The sequence below is a fragment of the Salmo trutta genome, chromosome 14 (genome assembly GCF_901001165.1).
Source record: "Salmo trutta chromosome 14, fSalTru1.1, whole genome shotgun sequence".
In the NCBI taxonomy this organism is placed as follows: Eukaryota; Metazoa; Chordata; class Actinopteri; order Salmoniformes; family Salmonidae; genus Salmo; species Salmo trutta.
The window spans coordinates 54324817-54337531 of NC_042970.1; the positions used below are offsets into that span (position 1 = coordinate 54324817).

At 39.4% G+C, this 12715-nt stretch overlaps 1 protein-coding gene across 3 annotated transcripts in view; it reads left to right on the forward strand.

The window, feature by feature from the left end:
• LOC115208388 (serine/threonine-protein phosphatase 4 regulatory subunit 1) overlaps nt 1-12715 on the forward strand; it is a 56394-nt gene that overhangs the window by 19013 nt on the left and 24666 nt on the right. For 2 of the 3 annotated variants that reach the window (XM_029776412.1, XM_029776413.1), the window contains exons 12-13: nt 54-367; nt 8218-8307. In XM_029776412.1, the coding sequence (XP_029632272.1) occupies nt 54-367; nt 8218-8307 (404 nt within the window). The remainder of the gene's footprint in view (nt 1-53; nt 368-8217; nt 8308-12715) is intronic. The other variant, XM_029776414.1, reaches the window with a different exon arrangement.

A 12715-nucleotide genomic window follows, 5' to 3' on the forward strand; every position in this document is an offset into this window, starting at 1 on the left:
ATTCCAGACCATGAATTTGTGTCTTTGTCTGTCTTTCCGTATGTGTCTCCCAGCCCAAGTGCAGGTGCTCTCGGCCGCCCTGAAGGCTGCCCAGCAGGAGAGACAGTCTGAGGATACAGAGGGTCAGTCAGAGTGCCAGCCTCCAGAGGATGGGAATGGGGAACCAGATGAGGAATTCTCCCAGAAAGGAGGGACCGCAGAGGAGGAACAGACACCTAACGAGCCTCGCCAGCAGACCACAGATTCGGCACCCATAGAGGAACTGAAAGAGACCGAGGCTAAGACTGAAGCAGAGCCTCAGGTGTCTCCGGAATCATCCCCCGACTCGCTTGTCCTAGTACGGGACGACTCGGACCACAGCAGTGTGGTGAGTAGGAATGTGCAGCTCTCCTTACAAGCATGATTCAATACACATCTAGATACATGGGCTTTGAGACAATACTTTTAGCTTGAAGGGATTTGATTAGTGGAATGAATCGATGCAATGCACTAACAAATGTTGAATGAACACATTCATTTTCCATTCTAAATAATATCTGATACTGATGGAGCTGACCGTGCGCGCGTGTGTGCGTCTACCACTATCAGATTGGGGGGGGGGCAGTTTATGTTTTTGTCCCCATACTTTTTATCTGAATTTTTCTAGGGCTGAGCAGTATACTTTATTTTACTATATACCGGTATTGATGTAGGAACCAGTTTGGCTTTTTAATTACTGTCTATAGTTTTATTTACCCACCCATACTCCTTAGATGAGCACACGTTAAGTTAATTTATATGGTTAAATGCCTTCAGAATTATGTTCTTATTCTCAAACACCGCCTTTTAAAAAAAGCTCAAACTGATAAAGTCAGATTATATTTTATTATAATTGTATAATTCTGTTAGAAAAAAAGAAAAAAAATCTGTGTTATGTTTAACTCAGGCCTTTTCATTAGGGGAGCGATGTAAAAAATAAACATATTAGAAATATTTAACTTTTTTGGACTGTTATGGTAATGATACTTTTTGGGAGATGTTGGTAAAATGCATAATATCTGATCAAAAATATAATATGGAATAGGTAAACTCAGCTCCCAATCTCAGTGATTCAAGATGCCATTTTGTGAAAAATTACACTTTAGATTATTTAATTTCTTTGACAGTTTTGTGAGTATGACCCAGTTAGATGTGCAATCAGCAAGATGTGAGTTGTGTCCACTACGGTAGCCTACACAGCTCCACTGGTAAAACACAATTTTCTACAGCCCATTTGATAATTATTACCCAGCAAATTACATTGGTTGTCAAATCAAATGTTATTTGTCACATGCTTCGTAAACAACAGGTGTGGACTAACAGTGAAATGCTTACGGGACCTTCCTAACTATGCAGAGCGAGAGAAAATAGAGAAGTAGTAAGAGAGAAAAGTAAAACACATCATAGATACACATTGAGTAACGATAACTTGGCCATATGCAAGTGGTACCAGTACCTATGTGCAGGGGTACGAGATAATTGAGGTAGGTATGTACATACAGTGCCTTTCGGAAAGTATTCAGACCACTTGACTTTTTCCACATTTTGTTACGTTACAGCCTTATTCTAAACTTGATTAAATAAATAAAAATCCTCATCTATCTACACACAATACCCCATAATAACAAAGCAAAAAGTTTTTTTCAAAATGTTTGCATATTTATTAAAAACAAACTGATACCTTATTTACATGAGTATTCAGACCCTTTGCGATGAGTCTCGAAATTGATCTCAGGTGCATCCTGTTTCCATCGATCATCCTTGAGAGGTTTGTAGAGTTTGATTGGAGGAGTCCACCTATAGTAAATTCAATTGATTGGACATGATTTGGAAAGGCACACACCTGTCTATATAAGGTCTCACAGTTGACAGTGCATGTCAGAGCAAAAACCAAGGTCGAAGGAATTGTCCGTAAAGCTCCAAGACAGGACTGTGTCTAGGCACAGATCTGGAGAAGGCTGCCAAAAAATGTCTGCAGCACTGAAGTTTGCCAAGAACACAGTGGCCTCCATCATTCTTAAATGGAAGAAGTTTGAAACCACCAAGACTCTTCCTACACCTTCTTTCATTTAAAAATGATGTACAGTGGCTTCAGAAACTGTTGTCACCCCTTGACATATTTTGTTCTTACAAGGTGGGGTTAAAATGTATTGTCATTTTTTGTCAATGATCTACACAAAATACTCTATCAAAGTGGAATAAAGATTCTAACATTTTGTAAAAAAATATATATATAAGTTTGGGGTCACTTAGAAATGTCCTTGTTTTTTAAAGAAAAGCAATTAAAGCATTAAAATAACATCAAATTGATCATTCATCTTTTATTTTTATTGGCAGAGATATGTCTGAGATATGGCTTTTTCTTTGCAACTCTGCCTAGAAGGCCAAAATCTCGGAGTCACATCTTTACTGTTGACGTTGAGACTGTTTTTATGCGGGTACTATTTAATGAATCTGCCAGTTGAGGACTTGTGAGGTGTCTGTTTCTCAAACTAAACACTCTAATGTACTTGTCCTCTTGCTCAGTTGTGCACCGGGGGCCTCCCACTCCTTTCGAATCTGGTTAGAGACAGTTTGCGCTGTTCTGTGAAGGGAGTAATGCACAGTGTTGTACGAGTTTCTTGGCAATTTCTCGCATGGAATAGCCTTAATTTCTCAGAACAAGAATAGACTGACGAGTTTCAGAAGAAAGTCTTTGTTTCTGGCTATTTTTGAGCCTGTAGTCGAACCCACAAATGCTGCGCTCCAGATACTCAACTAGTCTAAAGAAGGCCAGTTTTATTGCTTCTTTAATCACACAACAGTTTTCAGCTGTGCTAACATAATTGCAAAAGGGTTTTCTAATGATCTATTAGCCTTTTAAAATTATAAACTTGGATTAGCTAACACAACGTGCCATTGGAACACAGGAGTTATAGTTGCTAATAATGGGCCTCTGTACGCCTATGTCGATATTGCATAAAACATCTGTCGTTTCCAGCTACAATAGTCATTTACAACATTAACAATGTCTACACTGTATTTCTGATCAATTTGATGTTATTTTAATGGACAAAAAGTTGCTTTTCTTTCAAAAACAAGGACATTTCTTAGTGACCCCAAACTTTTAAACGGTAGTGTATATGAAAAAGGAAATATATCTTGATTACATACAGTGCATTCGGAAAGAATTGACCCCTTTACTTTTTCCGCATTTTGTTACGTTACAGCCTTATTCTAAAATGAATTTAAAAACATGTTTTCCCTCAATCTACACACAATACCCCATAATGACCAAGCAAAAACAGATTTTAGAAATGTTTGTAAATGTATTAAAAATGGAAATCACATTTACATAAGAATTCAGACCCTTTACTCGTTGCTTTGTTGATGCACTTTTGGCAGCGATTACAGCCTCGAGTCTTCTTGGGTATGACGCTACAAGCTTGGCACACCTGTATTTTGGGAGTTTCTCGCAGTCTTTTCTGCAGATCCTCTCAAGCTCAGTCAGGTTGGCTGGGGCGCTTCACTGCACAGCTATTCTCAGGTCTCTCCAGAGATGATCGATCAGGTTCAAGTCCGGGCTTTGGCTGGGTCACTGAAGGACATTCAGAGACTTGTCCTGAAGCCACTCATGCGTTGTCTTGGCTGTGTGCTTAGGGTCGATGTCCTGTTGGAAGGTGAGACTTTGCCCTCAGTCGGAGGTCCTGAGCACTCTGGAGCAGGTTTTCATCAAGGATCTGTCTGTACTTTGCTCTTTTCATCTTTTTATTGATCCTGACTAGTCTCCCAGTCCCTGCCACTGAAAAAACGTCCCCACAACATAATGCTGCCACCACCATACTTCACCGTAGGGATGGTGCCAGGTTTCCTCCAGACATGACACTTGGCATTCAGGCCAAAGAGTTCCAATCTTGGTTTCATCAGACCAGAACATCTTGTTTCTCATGGTCTGAGAGTCCTTAAGGTGGCTTTTGGATAACTCCAAGCAGGCTGTCATGTGCCTTTAACCATAAAGGCCTGATTGGTGGAGTGTTGCAGAGATGGTTGTCCTTCTGTAAGGTTCTCCCATCTCAACAGAGGAACTCTGTTCTTGGTCACCTCGGGTTCTCGGGTTCTTGGTCACCTCCCTGACCATCAGGTTCTTGGTCACCTCCCTGACGAAGGCCCGTCGCCCCCTATTGCGCAGTTTGGCTGGGCGGCCAGCTCTAGGGAGAGTCTTGGTGGTTCTTCCATTTTAAGAATGATGGAGGCCATTCAATCCTGCAGATATTTTTAGTACCCTTCCCTAGATCTGTGCCTTGACACAAACCTGTCTTGGAGCTCTAAGGACAATTCCTTCTACCTTACATAGACAGGTGTGTGCCTTTTCAAATCATGTACAATCAATTGAATTTACCACAGGTAATTTACCACAAGTATTGGTGCCGGAAGAAATGGCAGCAGTTTTACGGGCGCCTAACTAATTGTGCTGCTATATTTTTTTTTGCGTTATTTGTAATTTATTTTGTACATAATGTTTCTGCCACCGTATCTTACGGCAGAAAATAGCTTCTGGATATTAGGACAGTCACTCACCTTGGATTAGACACAGATTTTTTTTCTTCAACATGCAGGACGCACAGGATATGCTGCGAACACCCGACAAGGCCAACATTCCGTTATTGGCAAGAGAAATAGACGCAGGTACAGAGGACACAGAGTGGGGTGCCTCGTATGGATCCGCAGAAGGCGAGTGGGAAATCTGACGTTACCGTCAATATTACTCGCCAAAGTACAATCATTGGACAATAAATTAGACGAGGTACGATTACGAATATCCTCCGAACAGGACATCAAAAACTGTAACTTTTAATGTGTCACGGAATCGTGACTGAATGATGACATGGATATTCAGCTTGCAGGATATACGCTGCACTGGCTAGATAGAACAGCACACTCCGGTAAGACGAGGGGGGGCGTTATGCGCATATTTATAAACAACAGCTGGTGCACATTCACTGTAAGGTCTACACCTGTTGTATTTGGCGCACGTGACTAATACACTTTGATTTGATTTGAAGTATTCAACCCCCTGTGTCAATTCATGTTAAAGCACCTTTGGCAGCAATTACAGCTGTAAGTCTTTCTGGGTAAGTCTCTACGAGCTTTCCACACCTGGATTGTACAATATTTTCACTTTATTTTTAGAATTCCTCAAGCTCTGTCAAGTTGGTTGTTGATCAAGTCTTTCCATAGATTTTCAAGCTGATATAAGTCAAAACACTCAGGAACATTCAATGTCGTCTTGGTAAGCAAGTCCAGTGTATTTGCGGCCTTGTGTTTAGGTTTTTGTCCTGCTGAAAGGTGACAGCGCCCCGCATACAAACACATGAAAATCTTATTTCAACCAGGCAGGTGCGACACAAAAGTCAGAAATAGCGATATAAAAAATGCCTTACCTTTTGATGATCTTCTTCTGTTGGCACTCCAAAAGGTCCCAGTTACATCACAAATGGCCCTTTTGTTCAATAATGTCCTTCTTTATATCCATAAAAACTCAGTTTAGCTGGCGCGCTTCAGTCAATAATCTACCCATTTTCCCTCCATCAAAATGCATACAAAATGAATCCCAAACGTTACAAATAAACTTTTCCAAACAAGTCATACAATGTTTATAATCAAACCTTAGGTATCCTAATACGCAAATAAATGATCAAATTTAAGACAGAATTGTTATTGTCTTTACCTGAGAAAAATACCAAAGAGCGCGCTTTCTTCCACGCACTTGGAAACACTACAGCCAAAATGGGAGCCACCTAGAAAAACTACAATTTCTGGGTCATTTTTCCAAAAACCAGCCTGATACTCTTTCTAAAGACTGTTGACATCTAGTGGAAGCCATAGGAACTGCAATCTGGGAGGACTTGGCCTTATAATTAAAGTAATAGCCATTGAAAAAAGTGGTAAGCTGAATTTTCTTTTTTTGAGGTGGTTTGTCCTTGGGGTTTTGCCTGCCATATCAGTTCTGTTATACTCACAGACATTATTTTAACAGTTTTAGAAACTTTAGAGTGTTTTGTATCCAAATCTACCAGTTATATGCATATCCTAGCTTCTGGGCCTGAGTAACAGGCAGTTTACTTTGGGCATACTTTTCATCTGGATGTCAAAATACTGCCCCCTACCCCAGACACCATCCAAAGTGTAATTAATAACTTCACCATGCTCAAAGATATTTTTAATGTCGACTTTTTTGTTGTTGACCCATCTACCATTAGGTGCACTTCTTTGCGAGGCGTTGTGAAACATCCCTGGTCATTGTAGTTGAATCAGTGTTTGAAGTTCACTGCTCGATTGGGGTATAGAGAGAAGGTCGTCATTCAGAATGAATGTTAACCCCTGTGCGGCCTCGACATCCAGCGAAAAATCCTATCGCCATTAGCATAACAAAATTTAATACATATTTTTTTTCAATTTTTTTTTCAAATTATATTGTTTTATAGATACACCTCTCCTGAATCGAACCACGTTGTTCGATTTCAAAAAGGCTTTACAGCAAAAGCAAAACATTAGATTATGTTAGAGGAGTATATCGTAAAAGTAGCCACATAGCCATTTTCCGACCAACCACATGCATCACAAATAACCAAAAAACAGCTAAATGCAGCACTAACCTTTTACAAACTTCATCAGATGACACACGTAGGACATCATGTTACACAATGCATGCATTCTTTTGTTCGATAAAGTTCATATTTATATATAAAAACAGCATTTTACATCGGCACGTAACGTTGACTAACTAATTTCCCTCAAATGCATCCGGTGAAACAGTGCTACAATTTACTAAATTACTATTCGAAAACATTTTTAAAATGTAATATTGTCATTCTAAGATGTGTAGATGAATATCTCTTGAAAGCACCTGTAATGCCAGATTTAAAAATAACTTTACTGGGTAATCACACTTTGCGATAAAAGGGGATGCGATACTCAGAACAATAGGCTAGCAATAGCAATAGGCTAGCCATCTTGGAACAATCGCATATCAAATCTAGTCTTGTATACTATTGTCAATAATCCCTTACCTTTGATTATCTTCATCCTTAGGCACTTCCAGGAATCCCAGGTCCACAACAAATGTATTTTTGTTCGAAAAAGTTCCTTTATGTTCCATTAGCTTGTTGTTGTTAGCGCATTCTGAAGGCTGAACCAAAAGTTCCGACGTGCGCAGGGCTACTCTTTCAACAAAATGCATTTTTTTCTTATTTAGGTTCGTTCAAACATGTCAAACGTTGTATAACATAAATCTGTAGGGCCTTTTTCAACGAGAGCTCCAATAAGATTCGAGGGGGACGATTGAATTGTGTTTCAAAACGTTTCGAAAGGGGAGGGTAACCAGGGGCGCCGGCGTCATAATGGTGATGGCCCTCTCCGTGTGACCACGTTCCACAGCGTGTCATTGTGTCAGTTTTCACAGTAGGAGACTCAAATCACTTTGTAAAGACTGGGGACATCTAGTGCTCAATGAACCATAGCTCACGATGTGATTAATAGGCAATGTGATGAAGTTGAGTTCGCAATTCAGAATTCCACTTCCTGTTTCGATCTGTCTCGGGGTTTTGACTGCCATATGAGTTCTGTTATACTCACAGACACCATTCAAACAGTTTTAGAAACTTTAGGGTGTTTTCTATCCACAAGTATTAATTAAATGCATATCCTAGCTTCTGAGTTTGAGCAGGAGGCCGTTTAAAATGGGCACGATTTCTTTTCAAAAATCGCTGTAGCGCCCCTATCCTAGGGGAACGCCAAGAGGTTAAACCCTATTGCATACAGTGACTCCATGCAACTTATTATGTGACTTGTTAAGCACATTTTTACTCCTTAACTTATTTAGGCTTGCCATAGCAAAGGGATTTAATACTTACTGACTCAAGACATTTCACTTTTTAATTAATTTGAAAAATGTCTTCCACTTTGACATTATGGGGTATTATGTTTAGGCCAGTGACACAATTCTCTTTTTAAATTCAGGCTGTAACACAACAAATTGGAATAAGTCGAGGTGTGCGACTACTTTCAGAAGGCACTGTATCTCCATATATGGACAATCTGCTAATTGTCTATATGTCTGTGTGTGCTAGCTGACTTTGAGGTTTGTGTCCTAGATGACTGGTATGTTTGTATGTGTGCTAGCTGATATGTCTAACTGTGTATCCTCCCTGTTTTGGATAGGAGTCGGAGCTGATCGAGAGTGTGGAGGAAGAGGGAAAGGAGGACTCAGCTCCCAACCAGGTGTGTGAGGAGGAGAAGTCCATGGTCCAGGTCAGTCAGTCAGTTCTGCCAAACACTGACTTTCTAAGCCTTTCTACTTTACATACATCGAGGGGACATTTATTAACATTTATGATTCAGTCAAGTCTGGGGTACAACTACCTTTAAGCTGCCATACATTTTGTCTGAGAATAGTTAAAGCGATCCAATGTCCAATGAATTGCGATTGACAAGATCTAGGGCCGGTTTTCTGATACCAGATTTAGCTTGGACTAAAATGCATGCTCAATGGAGAAGCTTATGCCCAGTGCAGATCAAACAGCTGACATAAGGAGAGATGATGCGAGACCAAAGTTTTAAAATGTTTGAGCCTGGTTCCACTGTCACGTGGAAGCACAATGTATATATTTATGCAGGTTCTTTAAAAGTTGCTAGCTACTTTTAGCAAGGTGTTTAACAAACAGGTTTCATGAATTACATGCAGCCACTTTCTGGCTCACTAGAAAACACATCACCAGCCTCCTGCTCACAACCCCAGTGTCTAGAGGAGCTGAAGAGAGGATCATCAAGCTAGGATAGCAAATAAAAAGACCCCCTACTCTTCAATATTGTGATGGCAAATGCAAAGCACAAATAATTAGTTTTTGTCGGATATTATTCATCCAGATCAAACAGGTTTTTTACATGGACAATACATTGGAGATAATATAAGACAATTACTTGAAACAATAGAAAACAATGTAACGTTGAAGAAACCAGGAATGGTCTTCATAGCAGATTTTGAAAAGGCCTTTGATAAAGTATGACAAGAATTTATATATAAATGCCTGGACTATTTAAATTTTGGTGTAAGTTATGTATAGGAACCTCAGATGTAAATAATGGTTACTTCTCAGAAGGTATTCAACGGTTGTCCACTGTCTCCATATATGTTTGTAATGGCCATCGAAATGTTGGCTATTAAAATAAGATCCAGCAATAATAATAATAATATCAAGTGGTTAGAAATCCAGGGCTTAAAAAGTGTCAATGACTCTAGTTTTTCTTAAATCTGCATTCTGGATCCTTGCACAAACTCATTTGGCAACCTAGATCATTTCTATAGCCTTTCTGGACTAAAACCTAATTTTGTTAAGTGTACCATATTACGTATTGGGTTGTTAAAATACACAACTTTTACATTACCGCGTAGTATACCAATAAAATGGTCAGATGAAATATTATAATCTCAAATATACTGATTTATGAAGAAACCATATGGAAACATTTTGAAAAAATTGTGATTATCTTGACTGTTATTGTGAATAGCTATCAAACATATGGGAATGTTTGATCGATCCAAAGTTATAACCAACTAATTGCAGCATTACCACAGAAATGGAGGAGGCAAGTGAAAAGGGGAGAAAGTAGGTCTGCCCTATATTAAAGACCAAACTTGTTGTTTTTTCATCAATAGAAACCAAAATGTTGACAGTTGTGCCATACAGGTTGCAAAATAGCTGGGAAGAGCTTTTAAATTTTCCGATTCCATGGCACATTGTTTATGAATTGATACACAAAACAACGCTTAATTAAAAACTTTGAGTTAACTGCCATATGTAACTTTTTTGGCGCCCCGACAAAATGCACTTAGAAATGTTAGTTATAGATCTGTCATTCTCATTGAAAGCAAGTCTAAGAAGCGGTAGATGTGTTCTATGAGCACTATTTCTATGCTATTCATTTTAAAGTTTTGTTTTTGAATTCAGTTTTGTACACCAGCTTCAAACAGATAACAATAAAATATTTTGGGTTATGGAAAAGATGTTTCACAGTAACAGATACATCTCAACATCAACTGTTCAGAGGAGACTGCGTGAATCAGGCCTTCATGATCGAGTTGCTGAAAAGAAACCATTACTAAAGGACACCAATAATAAGAAGAGACTTGCTTGGGCCAAGAAACACGAGCAATGGACATTAGACCGGTGGAAATCTGTCCTTTGGTCTGATTAGTCCAAATTTTAGATTTTTGGTTCCAACTGCCGTGTCTTTGTGAGACGCAGAGTAGATGAACGGATGATCTCTGCATGTGTGGTTCCCACCGTGAAGCATGGAGGAGGAGGTGTGGGGGTGCTTTGCTGGTGACACTGTCTGTGATTTATTTAGAATTCAAGGCACACTTAACCAGCATGGCTACCACAGCATTCTGCAGCGATACGCCATCCCATCTGGTTTTCACATTTTAATTTTATTTAACCTTTATTTAACTAGGCAAGTCCGTTAAGAACAAATTCTTATTTACAATGATGGCCTACCAGGGAACAGTGGGTTAACTGCCTTGTTCATGGGCAGAAAGACAGATTTTTTTGTGGGACTTTTTTTTAGCACTTAGTGGTACTATCATTTGTTTTTCAACAGGCTATGACCCAACACACCTCCAGGATGTGTAAGGGCTATTTGACCAAGGAGAATGATGGAGTGCTGCATCAGATGACCTGGCCTCCACAATCATCTGACCTCAATCCAATTGAGATGGTTTGATGATGATGTGTTGGACCGCAGAATGAAGGAAAATCAGCCAAGAAGTGCTCAGCATACAGTGGTTCTTCCTTTAAAAGTTGAGGCATACTGCAGCACACCTTGAAGGCTGCCGCAGAATTCTATGGCGCGTTATTTAAGTGTCAGCCATTATTGCCATTAATGCTAGTGCTAGTTTGACCAGCAGAGGGCATCTTTGAGAATCATTTGACAGTTTTTAACCTGTCTGGGCCAGTGGGACGCTTGCGTCCCACCCTAATCAACAGCCAGTGGAATCGCGTCGCGCTAAATGCAAAACCTCATAAATGCTATAACTTCAATTTCTCAAACATATGACTATTTTACAGCGTTTTATAGATACACCTCTCCTGAATCGAACCACGTCTGATTTCAAAAAGGCTTTACAGCAAAAGCAAAACATTAGATTATGTCAGCAGAGTACCCAGCCAGAAATAATCACACAGCCATTTTCAAAGCAACTAGCATGCATCACAAATACCCAAAACACAGCTAAATGCAGCACTAACCTTTGACAACCTTCATCAGATGACACTCCTAGGACATCATGTTACACAACACATGCATTTTTTGTTCGATAAAGTTCATATTTATATATAAAAACAGCATTTTACATCGGCGCATGACGTTCAGAAAATCTTTTCCCTCAAATGCTTCAGGTGAAATAGCGCTACAATTTACAAAATTACTATTCGAAAACATTGTTAAAATGTAATATTGTCATTCAAAGACTTATAGATTAACATGTCTTGAATGCCATCGCTTTGCCAGATTTAAAAAGAACTTTACTGGGAAATCACACTTTGCAATAAACGACGTGGTATGCCCAGAAAAAAAGTCTAGGCTATAAATGTTGGAGCCATCTTGGAACGATCAACCATCAAAAATACTATTGTAAATAATCCCTTACCTTTTGATTATCTTTATCAGAAGGCACTTCTAGGAATCCCAGGTCCATAACAAATGTAGTTTTGTTCAAAAAAGTTAATAATTTATGTCCCAATAGTGTTAGCGCGCTCCGAAGGCTAGTGAAAATGTACCGTGTGCGTCTGACTTGTCGTCAGGAATGAGCAAAAAAATATATATTTAAGTTCGTTCAAACGTTGTATAACATAAATCTTTAGGGGCTTTTTCAACCAGGGCTTCAATAATATTCCATTGGGACGGTTGCATTGTTTTTCAAAACGTTTCGAAAAGGGAGAGTACCCATGGGCGCCGACGTCACAATGGTAATGGCCCATCCGCTGTGACCAATATCAACAGTCTCTCTTTGGCTCAGTTACTACCATAGAAGACTCAAACCACTTTGTAAAGACTGGGGACATCTAGTGGAAGCCATAGGAAGTGCTAAATGATTCACAAGCCCCTATGTGTTTCAATGGCAAATGTTTGAAGTGATATCCACACATCAGATTTCAGTTTCCTGTCAGGATTTGTCTCAGGGTTTTGACTGCAATATTCTGTTATACTCACAGACACCATTCAAACAGTTTTAGAAACTTTAGGGTGTTTTCTATCCAAATCCAACAATTATATGCATATTCTAGTTACTGGGCAGGAGTAGTAACCAGATTAAATCGGGTACGTTTTTTATCCGGCCGTGCAAATACTGCCCCCTATCCCCAACAGGTTAATATTGGCTGTACTGGAGAATTTATAACCTTTTTTTGTAAGAACCTAGTATATGGGATTGATTTTAAGAAATGTAGCTTAATTAATTTGATTAATATTATGGTGTTTCGATTCCAAGAAAAATGAAACCCTCGAACGTTGCACACACGCGCAGTGCAATGTGACCGGTCAGGAGTAGGCTACTAAGAGCAAAATATTCCTAACATTTCCACACCCTAATTGTAGGCTAACCAATACCCAAACGGAGATTCAGTGAAAATAAAAATCTCATTGATTTATCAGTCCCCAT